Source organism: Euphorbia lathyris, chromosome 2 (assembly GCF_963576675.1).
Source record: "Euphorbia lathyris chromosome 2, ddEupLath1.1, whole genome shotgun sequence".
In the NCBI taxonomy this organism is placed as follows: domain Eukaryota; kingdom Viridiplantae; phylum Streptophyta; class Magnoliopsida; order Malpighiales; family Euphorbiaceae; genus Euphorbia; species Euphorbia lathyris.
The window spans coordinates 46351182-46369577 of NC_088911.1; the positions used below are offsets into that span (position 1 = coordinate 46351182).

An 18396-nucleotide genomic window follows, 5' to 3' on the forward strand; every position below is an offset into this window, starting at 1 on the left:
CGGAGGAGTTACCATATGGGCTACCACCCCTATGGGACATCCAACATCATATCGATCTCGTGCCGGGAGCTAGCTTACCTAGTCTTCCTCACTACCGGATGAGTCCCAAGGAGAGTGAAGTGATGAAGGAAAAAGTGGAAGAGTTGATAAGGATGGGTTATGTTAGAGCATGAGCCCATGTGCGGTGTCGGCTTTGTTGACACCCAAGAAAGATGGGTCGTGGAGGATGTGTGTGGATAGACGAGCCATCAACAAGATCACTATTCGGTACAAGTTTCTGATTCCCCGACTTGATGACATGCTTGATCAATTGGGTGGGTCCAAGGTCTTTTCCAAGATTGATTTGAGGAGTGGGTACCACCAAATCCGGATTAAGGCGGGAGATGAATGGAAGACGGCGTTTAAGACGCGTGATGGATTGTATGAGTGGCTAGTGATGCCATTCGGGATGACCAATGCACCAAGCACCTTCATGAGGTTGATGAACCAAGTATTGCGTCCGGTGATTGGGAAGTTTGTGGTGGTCTACTTTGATGACATTCTCATCCATAGTAAGATGTTGGAAGAGCATGTGGAGCACTTGAGGACCGTATTAACCTTACTCTGGGAGAATCAACTCTTTGCCAATACTAAGAAGTGTGACTTTGTGATGGAGAGTTTGGTGTTTCTCGGGTATGTGGTCAATGGGAGTGGTATCCGGGTTGATGAAGAGAAAGTTAGAGCTATTCGGGAGTGGCCGACTCCGAAGACCGTTGGGGATATTAGAAGCTTCCATGGGTTAGCTACTTTCTATAGACGGTTCATCCGGAATTTCAGCGCTATTGTGGCTCCTATGACCGAGTGTTTGAAGAAGGGTAGAGGTTTCAAATGGGGAGATAAACAAGAGAGCAGTTTTGCCTTGATAAAAGAAAAGCTAAGCACCGCTCCGGTTTTAGCATTTCCAGATTTTGATAAACTCTTCGAAGTCGAGTGTGATGCGAGTGGAGAAGGAGTAGGGGGAGTATTAATGCAAGAGAAGAGGCCCATAGCTTATTTCAGTGAAAAGTTGTGTGACTCGAGGCAAAAATGGGCCACCTATGACAAGGAGTTCTATGCGGTAGTGCGGTCTCTCAAGACGTGGGAGCACTATCTCATCGGGAAGGAGTTTATGTTGTACACCAACCACCAAGCCCTCAAATACTTGGGAAGTCAAAAGCAACTCCGGAGCTACATGCATGCTAGATGGTCCGCTTTCGTGGATAAGTTCCCTTATAAACTTCTTCACAAAGCGGGTCAACAAAACAAAGTGGCGGATGCCTTGAGCCGAAGGATAGCTCTCTTGAAAACAGTAGCCTTAGAATTAGAGGATTTTGAGCACATCAAGGGAGAGTATGAGGAGGATATGGACTTCGGGCCTGAGTGGGAGAAGTGTAGGAGAGGTACCGAAGAGAGTGGGTATCAGTTAGTGCATGGGTTTCTCATTAGGGGTAGCCAATTGTGCCTTCCAAATACGTCCATACGATAAAGAGTGATCCGAGAGTTACACGGAGGGGTGTTGGGGGGACACTTTGGAAGGGACAAAACCTTTGAAGCGGTTAGCTCCCGTTACTATTGGCCTAGAGTAAGGAGAGACATGGCATACATCATGGAGCGATGTGAGGCGTGCCAAACCTCCAAGGGGCATGCTACTAATGCCAGATTACGTATGCATCTTCCAATTCCGAAGACTATTTGGGAAGACCTCTCTATGGACTTTGTGTTGGGGCTGTCGAGGACTCAATGGGGGTATGGATTCCATCTTTGTAGTGGTGGATAGATTCTCAAAAATGGCCCACTTTATCCCGTGTAGGAAGACTAGTGACGCCACCGCCATCGCCAAGTTGTTCTTCCGTGAGGTAGTGAGGCTACATGGGGTCCCAAAGAGCATAGTGTCGGATAGGGACACGAAGTTTGCAAGCCACTTTTGGCGGACTCTTTGGGCCATTCTTGGAACCACATTGAAGTTTAGCACCACGGCTCACCCCCAAACGGATGGACAGACCGAAGCGGTAAATCGGACATTGGGAAATTTATTGAGAAGCAAATATCGAGACAAACCCAAGATGTGGGATTATATGCTCGCCCAAGCTGAGTTTGCCTACAACTCCGCCATGAGTTCCACTACCGGAAAGTCCCTTTTCGAGATAGTATACACCAAAGCACCCAACCATTCACTTGATTTGGGCGAGGTTCCCAAAGGGGAGAAGAAGAGTGTAGCCGCACACAACTTGGCCATCGACTATCATAGAATGCACCAAGAAGTCCGACATAGCATTGAGGAGAAAAATAGTCGTGTCAAAACCAAGGTGGATGAACACCGAAGGGATGTACAGTTTGAGGTTGGGGATGAGGTGATGGTGTACTTGGGGAAAGAACGCTTTATGCATGCTCCAAGTAGCAAGTTGAAGCCGAGGAAGTATGGTCCCTACCAGATCACGAAGAAAATTAGTGCCAACGCGTACCAACTAACCCTTCCCAATTGGCTTGGGAAAATGTCTTCTTCTTTTAATGTGCAGGACCTTAGCTTTTGGAAGCCAGAGGGGACGTTGCCAACCAAGGCATCGGAGGTGGAGTCTGACTCTTTCAAAGAAGGGGAGAATGACGAGGGAATCCATTCTCTAAGCTCGAGCCCGGAGCCAAGAGACGAGAACAATGAGAATCGGGGGAACCAGTCCAGTACGCGGGGTGTGAAGGGACCAGCTTTTGAAGATTTGCCCAGAAGCTTGGGAACGCGGGGCTTACATCTATGCGCGCGGGGCGTGGATTCGACATTGGAGCAGAAACCATCCTAGTAGGTCAAGTACGCGGGGCGTACGACTGGGACGCCACGCGTAGATCCCAACCAACAGGGCCACCAAGTCCAGAAGCTCGACTACGCGGGGCGTAGTCCCGAAGACGCTCCGCGTGAAGGTCATCACCCAGGGTCACCAAGATCAGAGGCTCCAATACGCGGGCCGTGACTCCAGGAACGCCACGCTTAAAATCCCCCGTGAAGACTCTCCAGGATTAGGAGCTGAGTTACGCAGGGCGTACTAAGATCCACGCGGGGCGTACTCTACTGGAAGGATACTTCTCCTCCAAGTTCTTACCAATATGGGACCATTACTGTTGAGGTTTATTCACTGTTTTGCCATCCACCCCTTATTACTAAACTACCATGGACTCTTCCTTTTCCTATTCTACCCTTATACACATGTTTTGCCTAAAACCCTATTAATGGGCTTTTAGTCTTTTCTCTTCTTATTTGGGAGAGTATTTAAACTCTCTTCTTTGTAATGTTTCACAACTTTTTGATAATATTGATTTGAAAGCCTCCATTGGAGCACCAAAGTTCATCCTTGTGGGTTTATTCAACCTTCTAGTTAAGGTAGAGAAGTTTGTAATCTTTGTTGGTTTACGATTAAAACCTCCAGTCGATTTCAATCTACATCATTATTCCATTCTGTAATTGTACATTCTCCCCATTTCGGAGCGGCATTCACATCACATCGCCCATGTCATGCGGACGCATCCCTAATCTGGTGGTATTTCGATTGCATCACGTGTACGTAAGAGTCCTCTAAATAATTTTTTAAAGACTTGTAAGAGCACATTACTCATTTTTTCAACAAAAGAAAATTGTTCTTCTTTTTAACCGGATCAAGAAGAACCCTGTAAGTCGAATTTTCTAGCGGAGTAGGAGTAAAACACGAAAAAATCTTGAAAAGCAATAAGAACTTTTCTTCAGTTGATAAAATAAAATAAGATGGAATAGCTATTTTTTTAGGATAAAAGACAACATTAAGTGTGCTTTCTGTTTTTTTGCAAATTCAATTATGGAAATATTTAATACATATTATGTAAGGACAACCATGAAGACGATTAAAAAGAAAAACTGCAAAAACGGTAAAAATTTGAAACACGGTAAAAACGCGAAAAGCAAAAACCCGTAAAACAAAAATACGTGAAAAGGTAAAAATGAGAAAAACGATAAAAATATTAAAAAAAATATAAAAACGTGAAAGCATGAAAAAGGGAAAACAATAAAAATGGGAAAAATGAAAAATCGTGAAAATACAGAAAATGAAAAACGAAAAAAAAAGAATAATGAACAAAAGCGTAAAAATACGAAAAAGGTAAGAATGAATGGTGAAACCACGAAAAGCAATAAAAATAGTAAAACCATGAATGACGGAAATAAAAGACATGAAAATGGCAAAAAATAGAAAAAAACGTGTAAAAAATAGAAAACCCACAAAATGGCAACAACTTGAAAAATTGAAAAACCTGAATATGCGAAAAAACTAGATAAAATATGAAAATGAAAAAAAAAATGTGAAATGATGTTTTGTCTTTTTTTTCGATTTTTCATTTTTCCATTTTTCACATTTTTTTTTGTTTTTTCGTATTTCATGTTTTCCAGATTCTTACCGTTCTCACGTTTTTCTATTTTTTCTTGTTTTCGTAATGTTTTCAAAGATAAGCAAGAACTGGTTCGTAAGGAAGAGAAGGTAAAACAAGTTCTACAGAGAGATTTGAGTGAAAAGGGTCTGGCTTGGTTCAGCGAATATACAAATAGATTATTGCTAATAGTTGATTCGATGTACGATTATTCTAAATACTAACTTTAAAAATTCTCAAGAACTTTGGTAATGTGAAAAATCACAAATTCATTAATCAAAATAAGTTGCTTTCTTACAAAGATAACAAGCCTTTAAATAGGGGAAATAAAACCATAAAAACATCAATTCTAATTAGAAACCGAAAAAGAAATCCTAAAGAAAACCCCTTAAAATCTCCGAAAACACAAAAGAGGAAAATTGAAGGCCTTAAAGGCCGAATTTGGCTAAAAGGGTCCAAACGTCACAACAAAGCGGTGTGTCATATATACTTGCCGGCCCAATTCCATGCAAAATAGGGTTTAAAATCTGATGTAGATTAAAATCGACTGGATGTTTTAATCGTAAACCAATAAAGAATGCAATCTTCTATAGCTCAAACTAGAAGGTTGAGTAAACCCAAGGATTGAAAATCCAAGCTCCAATTGAGGCTCTTTAGTTTTAATTCATCAAAAGTTACTAAACATTACAAAGAAGAGAGTTTAAATACTCTCCTACATAAGAAGAGAAAAGACTAAAAACCCATGAATAGGGTTTTGAGCAAAACATGTGTATAATGGTAGGATAGGAAAGGAAAGAGTCCATAGTAGTTTAGTGATAAGGGGTTGGTGGCAAAACAGTAAATAAACACCAATAGTAATGGTCCCCTCTTGGTAAGAACTTGGAGGAGAAGTATCCTTCCAGCAGAGTACGCCCCGCGCCCCAGGAATTACGCCCCGCGTGTTTGAGTCTCTGAACTTGGGGACGCTCGATGATGCTCCTTACGCGTGGCGTCTTCGAGACTACGCCCCGCGTAGTTGAGCTCCTGAACTTGGTGGCTCTGTGGGTTGGAATGTACGCGTGGCATCCTAGGCGTACGCCCCGCGTATTTGACCTCATGAACTTGGTGGCTCTGTGGGTTGGAATCTACGCGTGGCGTCCTAGGCGTACGCCCCGCGTACTTGACCTCCTGAGATGATTCTCGTTCGAAGCTGCTACTTGCGCCTCGCGTACTAGTTGGGACGCTCCGCTTCCCTGAGTTCCTTGACACTCCTTCGGAAACGGGACTCACCACGCTTCGCGTCTTGCTAGGCACGCCCCACGTGCTCTTTTGGTTGTCTTGGCTCTCGCCTTCCTTCGATGGATTCTCATGTGTTCCGCCTCGTAGCTCCGGGCTCGGGCTTAGAGGAAGGGTGCCCTCATCAAAATCGCAACTCCACAGCTTGTCACACTACATCTGCGGTTGCTAATATTTGCGACCGATTTAGCAACCACTGTCGGTCGCTAACACTAGAATAGGGCCCACTTTCATCGCATGAGTTGGGACAGTTTACCGACAAACTAGAACATAATATGTCGGTAATTTTGTTGATAATTTGACGTATTCACCGACAAACTGAAAATGAACAATTCTATCTGTAAATATATACAAGATAATAATTTTTTATTTTTTATTATTATAATTATAATCAAAATTATAATATAATTTTGTAATATAAATGAAACTCATAATATATTTATAAATAGTATTTGAAGTTACATCAAAACATATAAATCTCATAATCCAAGTGCTAGATTAAACTTGATAAGTTAAGTCAAAATATATAAATATCATAATCTAACACCTATACTATGATATAAATATCCAATGCAAAAATTTATCCATCCCTATTAAGCCCTCCAGCACCCACAGCCACACTAGCCGAAGTCCTGCATAGCCAAAAGACTCCCAGAGCACTCACAACCACACTCATAGCAGTGAAAGTCCTGCATAACCAGAAGAGAGGTTCTGAAAAGAAAATACAAGTAGAAAACAACAAAACAAAGTGGATTTCTATACAATTAATTTAAGTTCCAATATGATTTAAGTTGAAATAGTGCACTACATAGACCATATTAAATAAATACTACATTTCGAGCAGAACGTAATAGAACAATGACAATCAAATAGAATAGATGATTAGATGTATCTATCTGATATTAATTGGACATTAATTTATGATTACTGTCTCATTTGCAGAAATATATTTTATAACTGATCGCAAGAGGAGCATCAAGCAGCAACAATGACAACAACCCTAATAAGCAAGGAAACGTATAATTACGGGCTTATAAAGCCACAATTGAACACAAATAATAATAATAATAATAATTCACACATAGTTGAAATTGCCAATTTTTCTAAAGCATGGATAATTTCATTATCTGATCACGGGATAAAAACAATACAAATATCATTAAGCTCTTGAATGAGCTTTTTATAATCTGAAGTTATGATTCCTAATAAATATAGATCCAATAAAATCCGATAAAATGGTTAGAGTATGAGACTATGAATACCACAAATGGTGCCCATAAAAGTGCTTCACGTAGAAACAAAGCTTCTGTCATACTTGGAGTTGTACAACTAGCCAAACCGGCAAATTTATAACTAATCCGAATCCCATCATTATTAGTAAGCGCATAACCAAAAGTGGAACATGATAAATGACTATGAATCTTAGTATCAACATAATAGAAAAGGCGTGAAAGCTGGCCAGAATGTGTTGAAATAGAAGATTGCAAGACAAATCAATGAGTATAAAATTCATTGAAACAGAGCATGCTTAAATAGAAGTTGTACACAGGTGGATTCTATTACAATGAATATGGGCAACTAGTTGTACAATGCAACTACTTGAAACACTATATATATGCAGCAAGAAGCATAATATGAAAAACACATTTTCTCAAGAAAACCACATGTAAAAGGGCGGCCCGGTGCACTACGCGTCCCCGTTGAGCGAGGGTCCGGGGAGGGGTCCCACCACAAGGGTGTACTGGGGGCAAGCCTTCCCCTTTTTTTTGGCAAGAGGCCACTCCTAACACTCGAACTCGTGACCTCTTGGTCAAGAAAACAATCTATCACCGTTATCACATGAAGATTGAGAAAGATGCACATATTTTGAACAATCTATCAGTCCAAGTGAACTAGCTTATAGCAGCCCAACTCAACCTACAAATATTCTCACCTATAGTTTTTTTACCTCCTTAGATAAGTACGGGAGATGAAAACATTTAGTTTACATTATGTATGAAAATTATAGATAAGGGTGTGTGTTGGACTAAACATTAGAAAAAAAAACAGAAAGAAAGCCAGATGTATACCCTTACCCATATATATATTGCTTTTCCTTTGTTTCATTGTAATTATGTGAAGTGTGGCTCATGAGATAATATTCTATTGAAAACGAAAAGCTTGAAAGCTTCCTAAAAATTCCAAAAGGTACTGCATTAGAACCAGGGTCAGGGTCATTTTCCAAAAGGTTGGCAAGAGGCCGCTAAAGACTCGAACTCGTCTTTGGTCAAGAAAAAATATCAGACCTTTCATTCCCCACATAATTAAATTTCTTAACCACAAACTTGTAGAAGTTGTCAAGTGTTTGATCATGGAATCTACAATTAATACTTAGAAATCCAGCAGTATTTAGAAACAAAAACATTAATGAATGACAAGGTTACTAAAACAGGAGAGGAAAAGAAGTTAACAAGCTCCTTCATCAATCAATAAACTCAGCATATTTCTCAAAAAAAAAACATCAACCAAACCAGGATGAACATAATTCGATATCATATTAATCAAAGTGCATCCAAAATGCTAATTAATAATCATGCACAGTGATAATGAAAGAATTATAAAGACTTATTTATGAAAGAGCTCCCTGGATGTTTTTGTATGTTTATAGAAACAGAGCATTTATCCTTACTCATGCGTTTTTTAACCTCATAATCAAAATTAAGAGTATAACTAGCAAAATCGTACCTAAAATCAGCCAAATTATAGGGCGTTGGAGTATTCTTCCATCTCTTTCATGTTATCCCCAAACACTTTTCCTTGATCTCGAGATCTTGCGATAAGGATTTAAACCAGGAGCAATCAGATCTAGATGTCGTCTACGGGATCTGAGAGGCCGAGTCTATCAATGTCGTCCCTCCAACATGAAATTATGAAATTATGGATTTGAGCTTATCTTTGAGAGTTGAAGAATAGCACTCGGTAAACATCGGCATCGCCATTTTTGTTTTTTCTTGAAATAACTGATGTGAGGAAGAAGAAGATAGGAGAGGATTAGCTGAGGGCTTAGGTGGGAGATGATATTAGGTCGGAGCGGAAGAAAGGAGAGGGCAGTAAGATGAGTAAAAGGCCGATCTTTCAGGAGAGGAGGATTGTCGAGGTCGTAGAGGAGAAGAGAGAAGAGGGGTTTTAGGGTTTTCTTTGTTTTCTTTTATGTTTATATATATATATACTTCTTTTTTCTTTTTAATTTATTTTATATTTTCTTTTTAATTTATTTTATGTTTTCTTTTTCCATTGTATTTTTATTTTATTTTGCAACAGCAACGCAGTTGCTAAATGAAAACACGGGTCACTAAATTTGGGGTCAATTTTGCTGTTGCGTTTTTGCAACAGATGAAACAATTAGCAACCAACTCGGTCGCAATTTAGCGACCGAATTTTTTCTGGTCGCTAAATACGGTTACTAACTTGCTGTTTTCTTGTAGTGTCAAAATTTACCGAATTGTCATTAAATAATACTTTGTCATAAACTTCATAGCTAGTCGTCAACCATATCATTGCTTTTGCAAACAAAGGAAAAGTCGTATGAAGACTTGATAGTTCACCTGACTGCCCAAGAGGTCTTCCATGGTATAGTCTGCTTTCTTCACGGTAAAACAATGTTGCAATATATCAAAGTTAATCATATATAATGCAACGCATTCATATGTGCTGCAGTTGATCATCTAGCTGTAGTGACTAAAGTCTAGCCATAATGATTATAAAGGTAGGAACTTTGACATTAGAAGATATAGAGGTTGATAAAAAGAAAGTATATATTAGGGTAAATTAGTCCTTTTAATACTTCATTTTTCATGATAAAATTAAAGGACATAAAAAATAGTGAATGGAGTAAAATGAATATTTAATACTTTGCTAATTATTTTTTAAGATCTATTACTGACCAATCTATACTATATATAATTACGGAAGCAGAGAGAAATGAGAAGAAGTGTTTTAGAGGTCTTTTTGATGAGTTGTCAACGTAGTAAAAAATCAGATTAAAAATATTTAATTAATTAAAAATAAAAAATTTATATTTATAATATATTAAATAATTACTAGCCTATTAATTAAAATAATAAAACAAAGCAAGAGTTACGGGAAGATGAAAAAACACAAAGCAAAGGAAATCCAAAAGTCACAAATAAACTTCTATATAAAGCATGATAGATAGTATTCCACCATTATATTCATTGGTCACGATAGATAGTATTATATTTGTGAAGGTAAATATTCGATTTTTTTCATATGTTGTAGTTATTTTGTTCTCAATTATGTTGTTGTTTTATTTTTATTAAACAATAGTTGTTATAGTTTCATCTTTCAGATTCATTTCTGTTGTTACCCAGGTTCTATACCTCTCGCTATCTTATCCATGTTTTCTTTTTTATTTGTCTTTTTTTTCCAAACTGAGCTTCAATTGAAGAAATCCGACAGAAATAGAAGATGCATGAACAACTAAAACCGGAAAACACAAAAGGGTCAAAAATTACAAGAAATTCTTATGTTTCTCAAGGTAATTATTCGATTTTTTTCATATGTTTAGTTATTTTTGTTCTCAATTGTGTTGTTGTTTTCTTTTTATTAAACAATAGTTGTTATAGTTTCATTTTTCAGAGATGAAATTCCATTTCTGTCGTTACCCAGGTTCCATACATCTCGCTACCTTATCCATGTTTTCTTTTTTATTTGTCTTTTTTTTTTCAAAATGACTAAAATAAAGATTTTGTAAATTTGTATTCTTTTTTAGTATATGTTGCTAGGTGTTATCGTTTCGATTGCTAACTCTTAACTAAAATTTAGATTTTCGGCTTTATATGAACTCAATTTTTTGGCTTTCTCAATTGTGCTGTTGTTTTATTTTTATTAAACAATTGTTGTTATAGTTTCATCTTTCAGAGATGAAATTCCATTTCTGTCGTTATCCAGATTCCATACCTCTCGCTACCTTATCCATCTTTTCTTTTTTATTTATTTATTTTTCAAAATGACTAAAATAAAGATTTTATATATTTGCATCATTTTTTAGTATATGTTCCTAGGTGTTATCGTTTTGATTGTTAACTCTAACTAAAACTTAGATTTTCGGCTTTTTATGAACTCAATTTTTAGTTTTAATTGAAGTTAGATTAATTTTTCTAATTCGAAACATGTTAAAATCCACTCATTTTTTTAGTTTGAGTTTAGCTAATTGATATGGATTGTATTTTTTTTTATGCATTTTGGTACAAATAGATATAAAGTTTCACACGATAGTTGTTCATTGAAGTTTGAGACATATTAAATAAAATATTAAAGAGATATTGGAATATTATACTTACAATGAAGTTTATTTCAATATAAATTATGTTATATTATTATTATTATTATTATTATTATCAAGAAGTTATTTTTTTCCAATTTTCTAGACAAGGAGATTGTAAGCGTCTAATACGCTTGATAAGATGTTTATTCTTGAAGAATGTGGATTATGCTAGATAAGAATTCAAAATCAAGGTAAATAAAAATAAATTTTGATGCTCAAAATCCTAAAAATGTACATTAATTATGGATATTGAGATAATTGCTTTTGCAACATTGGCTTATATAATTTTTAACTATTATATTATGGTTCGTACAAAAATTTTAGTATTTCAAAAAATTTTAACAGATGAAAATGAAATATGATCATAGGACAAATTATTGAAAAATATTAATTAAGAAAATATTATTATTTGAATCTCTTCAAATTCTCAAATGTCGAGCATAATGATTCTAATTAATATAATTAATTTCACATATTAATTATAAAACGTTTTTTTTTGTACTGAGTGGTTACAATTGCGATTTAATTCTATTTAACTAAAATTAATTTATGGACTTAATACTTCATTAAGAAAAAAATAAAATGTTTAATTAATGGACAAAAAATATTTTCACTCTCCTCTTTATACGCTTATGTCTCGACATTTTCTCTTATTTTCAAAAAAAAAAAACCCCGAGAGGAAGATGGTTCTCTCCTAATTATCTTTTTCGTCCCTTCATTTTTTTTTCAATTCTTTTGTTTGTTTTTCTTACTTACAAAATTCAAGAATATATAATTATTAGAAAATATTAATGAAGTCAAATAAGTGATATCTGCGAGTATGGCTGATATTCTATATAGTGAAAGAATGAAGAGCAAATTGATCGAATGTCTTGATGAGATATTACGAGATGAAAATAGGAGAAATCATCATCTTAAACTGATTCAATTAGATATATTGGGTTATTGTAGCAGAATGAATAATTGAATTCGAATACTTGGTGACCATGAAATTCCATCAACCAAAATAATTATCATCAAGATGAATTTGTGACTAATTCTTACGAATTTTATTTTTTTTATATGTAACATATTGAATTGATAAAGTTTCTTCATATGCAACATTAGAAAAGTATTGATTGTAATATTTTATAGAATAATATATTGATGTTGCTTCCATTTTAACATAGATTGTAATTCTTTCGTATCGTAGATATAATATTTAATTTTAATTGTAGTTTAATTCAATTTTTGTTTAACCTATATTGTAATTCTTTTGTATCGTAAATATAATATTTAATTTTAATTATAGTTTAATTCAATTTTTTGTTTTTTATTATATTCTAATATATTTCTTAATTAATCTGCTATTTTATTATTATTGTTTCATAGAATATTTTGTAACGCCCGTAAAAAAAATTAAGTATTATAATGATGCATTTAAATCTTTGGATTTGAGATCCTAAATTCATTAATTAGAGTTTATTAATTTTTAATAACAGAAAAATGTTTATATTTTATTTGAAAATAATATTTTATTATATTAAATAGTTGCAACTAATTATTAGTAAGGTTACTGTTACGGGAATGTAGAGTTACTATGGTGCTTAATATGCTAGAAAAATAATATATATATATATATATATATATATATATATATATATATTTATTATATATTAATAATTATCTCTTTTTTTTCAATTTTAATTAGGGTAAAACTCTTCTCCTATATATATATATATATATATATAAGATGAAATTTTATTTAGGGGGAGGAGAGGAGCCGCAAACTATCTTCTAAATATTCATATTCTGAAAACAAAATATATTCTACAACGATATGAACGCAAGCAGAACAAAAGTAGATTGATCAGGACCGGTTGTTAATTAATCTTTCATTCATATGAGAGGTAAGTGGTTAATTAAACATATATTTTATATCTGTTCGTATGCTCTCTGTAATTGACAGTTATATTTGTGGTTATGGTGTTTAAATTGAAACAATGTGATTGATGTGTTGGACTTGTGAATATGAAATAGTGATGAAATTGATAATTTATTGATATTAATTATCGACATGAAATTTTATGGTTATCATCAGTGTCAAATATATTATGTGTACTGGTTGATTTGACGGTTATATTGTGTTTGAGTTTAACGAATGATTTTATAGTGATGTTTAATTTGATGAGATATAAGGATGTTTGAAGAATACGAAAGTGTGATATACAAAATAAAGAAATAATATTAGATGTAAAACAATGGCTTGCTTAGGTGGAGCTATGCTCAATGGTTGAGTTGTGGTTCTATGTATATGGATGAACTGAGATTTATTTGTTAGGCACTTATCCTTGAGATTAGTGCTGGAGTACCTCGGGATGCAAGGGTACTCTGTGCTGTTTTGCTACGCACTGAGGTAGTGTGGGGATACCTGTCGGGAAGTGGTATCCTGTGTTGTTTACTATGATATATATTGTGATGAGATTGAGATTTGAGATTGAGATTGAGATTGTGATAGTTTTGGATTTACCGGCAAACCATTGAGTATATATCTCCTTAGCAAGCAGGGCCCTTAAATAAACTAATAAATAAATATTTTCAAACTCGTGATTAATGTTTGGTTACCCTAATGATTAAATGCAAGTAAACTGAATTGTATGTCCGTATGATTGAGCTATGTATATAGTTAACTATACTATCTTACTGAGCCTCCAAGCTCACACCACTCTCTTTCGGGTTTCTTTCCAGATTAAAGGTATTAATTGATTAGCAGTTCAATTGTCAGGATGGTCGGTATGTTAAACTACGTTACAGTCTATAGTTAAAAAAATAGTACTTTAAGCCGGTTTTGAGATGTAAAGTTTGGAAAATTAATATATTGGTATGTTTATGACGTCGGTTCATTTTACCGAGGTTTTAGTTATGTCAATAGTTTAATATAAAAAAAAGGGAATTTGAAACGAGTGTTACATATTTGGAATATGAAAATGTATTAAAATTACTAAAAAGTACAAATCATTGAATTTTGTAAAAATAAATAATCATTCATCTTTAGTAAAATTCTATTAAAAAAAGTAGTCAATTATTTTTAAAATTAATTTAATTTGAATTATCATTAAAAAATATATATTAATTTCAAATATACATAATATAAATTTTTTTCATAGCATGATATAAAATTATTTAAAAGTAAATATGTCAATTTATTTATTTATCTAAATTATATAAAAGTTTCATACCCCGTGCATCGCACGGGTTTTCGACTAGTTGTACACAATTATGATATTAATAGCGGATTGCAATTAAATCAAGTTGATTCAGTCTTGTAATTAATGATAACTAGAAGCGAAAATTATACCCAAAAAAAAATGTTATAAGATACACTAAATCATATAAAATTGATAAGTAAGCCAATTTTATCATATAGAATTAAATAAGACACTTCCAAAAGTGGAGTATACATAGAAAATAGGCCACTTCCACATGGAGTGCATAATCCAAATGAAAAACAAGTTGTCATCTAACTTAACTATATGTTATCAACTATAAGCAACTGGTGGGAATAGATATTCCAGTACTTGAACCATCAATGTTCTTACAAGATGAAGTTGCTGGTTTGTTCATATAAGTAAGCTTTATGTCTTGTAATTTAATTCCTTTACATGGATTCACTCTGCTACACTCGAATATCACTGCCTGTTGCGTCGTAGATGTCCCTTGTATGTTTTTATATGTTATTCCACTAATCTTCACCCCTGAATGCTTATTAGGACACCCAATGTTGTCTGGGCAGTAATTCTGGTCAATCAGAATTGGATTATCCACATTTCTCATCACTATATTTTGGAACAAAACATTTTTCACAAAACTAGTGCTTGGTCTAGCCCATGTTTTAATCCGAACTCCATTGTCCGACCCTGTGAATACTGAATCTGTTAGTGTTATGTTTTGCACTCCTCCTTCGTTGTAATCTCTAGCCAAGCTTCCAATGCTGCCAATTCAAAAGAAAACACGTTACGAGTATTGCTGACGTGTTATTACCTGAATGGTTTCGAACTAGATGAGAAAATACATACCTGACGCCGTGTCCGGGGCCACATTTAATTTGGGACATGTACAAGTTAGTGGTGTCAGGACCAATGGAAATGCAGTCATCTCCTGTCTTAAGAGTGCATCCAGTGATTGTGACACCATTTGATCCTTGAACATGAATCCCATCTGTGTTAGGGCTCTTGTCTGGAGCTACAAGTTTCACATTTCTCACTTGTACATTTTTGCAACTGTTTATTACAAGGTGTGTTACTTGACTATTTATAGATGTCAACCCACTCACTATCACATCATTTGCCCAATTAAATGTCAACGACTGCACCAACAAAAAAAAAAAAAAATTATATTCTAATAATTTTATAGTATACTTTAGAATGTGTAAATAATTTATTTAAAAACATACCCTAGCTCCGGGAGGGCAAGTCTTTCCAGAATTCCGGCAAGCCCAGAATGCAGCACCTTTAGCATCAAGAGTACCACCGAACACCGAAACCCGATTAACCTGAAGGAACAAGATCCAAGAACCGGAGTTTCCGATGAGTCTATAATCGGAAGGAGCTACGAGTGTTCCAGATATTTGAAAAGTGATTCTAGTTTTGCAGGGACCTTTGAATTGTATTGCTTTTAATAAGTATCTTCCTTTAGGTACTTTAATTGTAGATGCAGATGTTGATTTACAAGCAGCTGACCAGGCTTTAAGGAATGGCTTGGTTGAGTCACTTTTCCCATCTGGTTTAGCACCGTATGTTATCACATTGTATGTTGCTCCTTTTGATGACTGTAAATGCAACATAAACAGGAAGAAAAAAGGTAGAAAATGAAGTGAAAATTTAGACATTTTGAAGAGATATAGATGAGGCAGTTGGATGAAATAAATTGGCAGTTGGGTTGGTTATTTATAGTTCAGTTACTAGATTTTATTTTATTTTATTTTATGAATTGTTTGCTTGTTTTGAATATTTGTCAAATAATACTTTAATTATGAAGTAGTCAAATTTGCTTTTTATATTTGCACGTCTGATTAAGTTTGAACTCATTGAAAATTTGAGCATAATCATGTGATCAAGAACATAAATGATTGATTTGGACAATTAATAATGTGAACATAGCTAAAAGTGGATTGAGTTGCAAATTATTCATGAATACTGAGTTTGAGTATATATATCAGTTTTTTTTTTTTTTTTAGTAAATCTGGCAGCAAAGAAGTGAGAAGCCGGACATCCCAATTAAGTCAGCACCCCCGGACTAAACACGAACCCAGTGCCTCTATTATTAATCAAGAAACTAACAAAAGTTTACAAGGTAAGGGGAAATAAAGACTGCCCAAGTGAATCGGTATACAACACGACCCCTAGAATTGCATAGAAGAGCTGAGAAACTGAGTATATATATCAGTACAGTAACTGTGAATTTGCATATATATTATAAAATTGATTTCTGAAAAGGAAATGTTTTAACCAAGATAATAGATGGAATAGTGAATTGTTAAGACGTGAGATTAATATAAAAACTAGGGTTAACTACAAATAACTACCATATGGTTCGGGTGATTTGCAAACCTTTATCTGTGGTATTTTTTTTTTACAAACGCAACCGTGTGGTCTGCAAAGTTTTGCATTTGAGTTCACTTTGTCAGAATTTGATCGATAACAATTTCGAAATGAAAATTTTCAAGACTTAAATAATATTTTAAGCAACTTTAATTTTTCAATCTTTTAGGTTTGTTTTTTATGAGAAAGAAATATAATGTTTAGAGAAAGAAAACTTCAAAAACGATGATTTTGAAAAATTAAGAATATGGTTCCATAGTAAATATGATACCGAATAAGTTAAAACTTTCATTTTGGGATCGTTATCGGTCAAATTTGGCTAAATAAAAAAACTTGCAAACATAGGATCGTGTTTGAAAAAAAAATACAACAAGTACTAAATCGCAAATCGGCCAAACCAGATGGTAGTTATTTATAATTAACTAAAACTATTACAAAACTTTTAAGTATCAACATAAATTTTACTTATTCATTCTTGCGGATCTTAAGGTCTGCTATGTAATTCCTGTACATTCCATAAACGAGAATAGAACTGTGCATGTGCTTGTAATTTCTGGACAATTGCTGAAATTTTTTACATGTGACACGTGGAGGAAACCCGCAGCACTTTTTGCCGGGAATGTTGCTGGTACGAATGCGCGCTGTTCCAATCATTGAATATAGGTTTATAAATCTGACCAAAAACATATGCCATTACTATAACTTCATTCGGTGCCAATTCTAAATATACATACTTTGTCAACGCATGTTTAAAATAATAATGTATAGTCAATAAGAATAGATTAAGCTCCTAATTAATTTAGTTTTAATCTTTTAAATAGAAATATTAAAGTGTCGATTATTTATATATTTATAATCAACACATTAAGCTTCTATTGGATATATAATCTAGTTATGTGCAGCACAAATACAACTTTCAATATATCATTTGACATATAAATTGTTAGCCCCGGTCATTTCTTAACATTTTACTTTAGAAAAATAAAGATATCATATGATAAACGGAGTTTGAATTATTCATATTAATTGTGTATCAAATAGAAGCGTTTTTGTTTTAGCTTTTCGAATGAGTGTTTAGCGTTTCACTCCAAATTGCAGGAAATATAGCGTTTTGTTAGGTTTATATAACCGCAGCGTTAAGCATTTTCTCTGAAAACTGCAGCGTTTTGGAGCGTTTCACGAAAAACTCCTATTTGGAGCTTTTCATAAACAGTTGTTTATAGTTATTGTTATTTACAAAATTATTCTTCTTTTTTCAACAAAATATGTTTATTCTTTAACATTATTTATATTTCTACAACATAATTACCGGAAGAATAAGGTTTTGTTGCGTTCAATAATTTTTTTTTATTTTTTATATAGATTAGTTTTATTAATTTGTATAACACATTTTTATTTTATAATAGGATAAGGTGCAAAAATACTCATAACATTTATAGCTAGGAGTAATTTTACCCTTCACATTTAAAATGGTGCAATTATACTCCTAATGTTGGCAGCCAAAGGCAATTTTATCCCTAACATTGACAAGTTGGGTCAATTTGAGAAATAATTTATCAAACTATCTTTTTGGTTATTAATATTTTCATCTACACTTCACACGTACACCATTTTATCATCGTTAGTAACAGATCACAAGCATATGATTAGACATGATTTTTTTTTTAAAAATAAAAAATATATATATTGTCTTTTGTACGAGTTGGACAAAAAAAATTCAAATATTTTACTGAATTTATAATATTAATTTTTAATTTTATTATTAAATCACAAAAAATATGAAATCTCTTTTTTAGAACTACTGGTATGTGCAATTGG

At 34.1% G+C, this 18396-nt stretch overlaps 1 protein-coding gene and 1 long non-coding RNA gene across 2 annotated transcripts; both read right to left on the minus strand.

Moving 5' to 3' along the window:
- Positions 1-6022: 6022 nt before the first annotated feature.
- On the minus strand, positions 6023-8844 carry LOC136218044 (uncharacterized). The gene is made up of 2 exons (XR_010683626.1): positions 8398-8844; positions 6023-6362 (listed from the first exon to the last, which is right to left on the minus strand). It is a non-coding gene; the product is annotated as an uncharacterized lncRNA (long non-coding RNA).
- Positions 8845-14513: 5669 nt separating this feature from the next.
- Positions 14514-17513, minus strand: LOC136220600 (polygalacturonase-like). The gene is made up of 4 exons (XM_066008411.1): positions 17483-17513; positions 15432-15844; positions 15055-15344; positions 14514-14969 (listed from the first exon to the last, which is right to left on the minus strand). The coding sequence occupies exons 1-4, from the start codon at positions 17511-17513 to the stop codon at positions 14522-14524; spliced, it is 1182 nt and encodes a 393-aa protein (XP_065864483.1). The 3' UTR covers positions 14514-14521.
- Between the last annotated feature and the right edge of the window lie 883 nt (positions 17514-18396).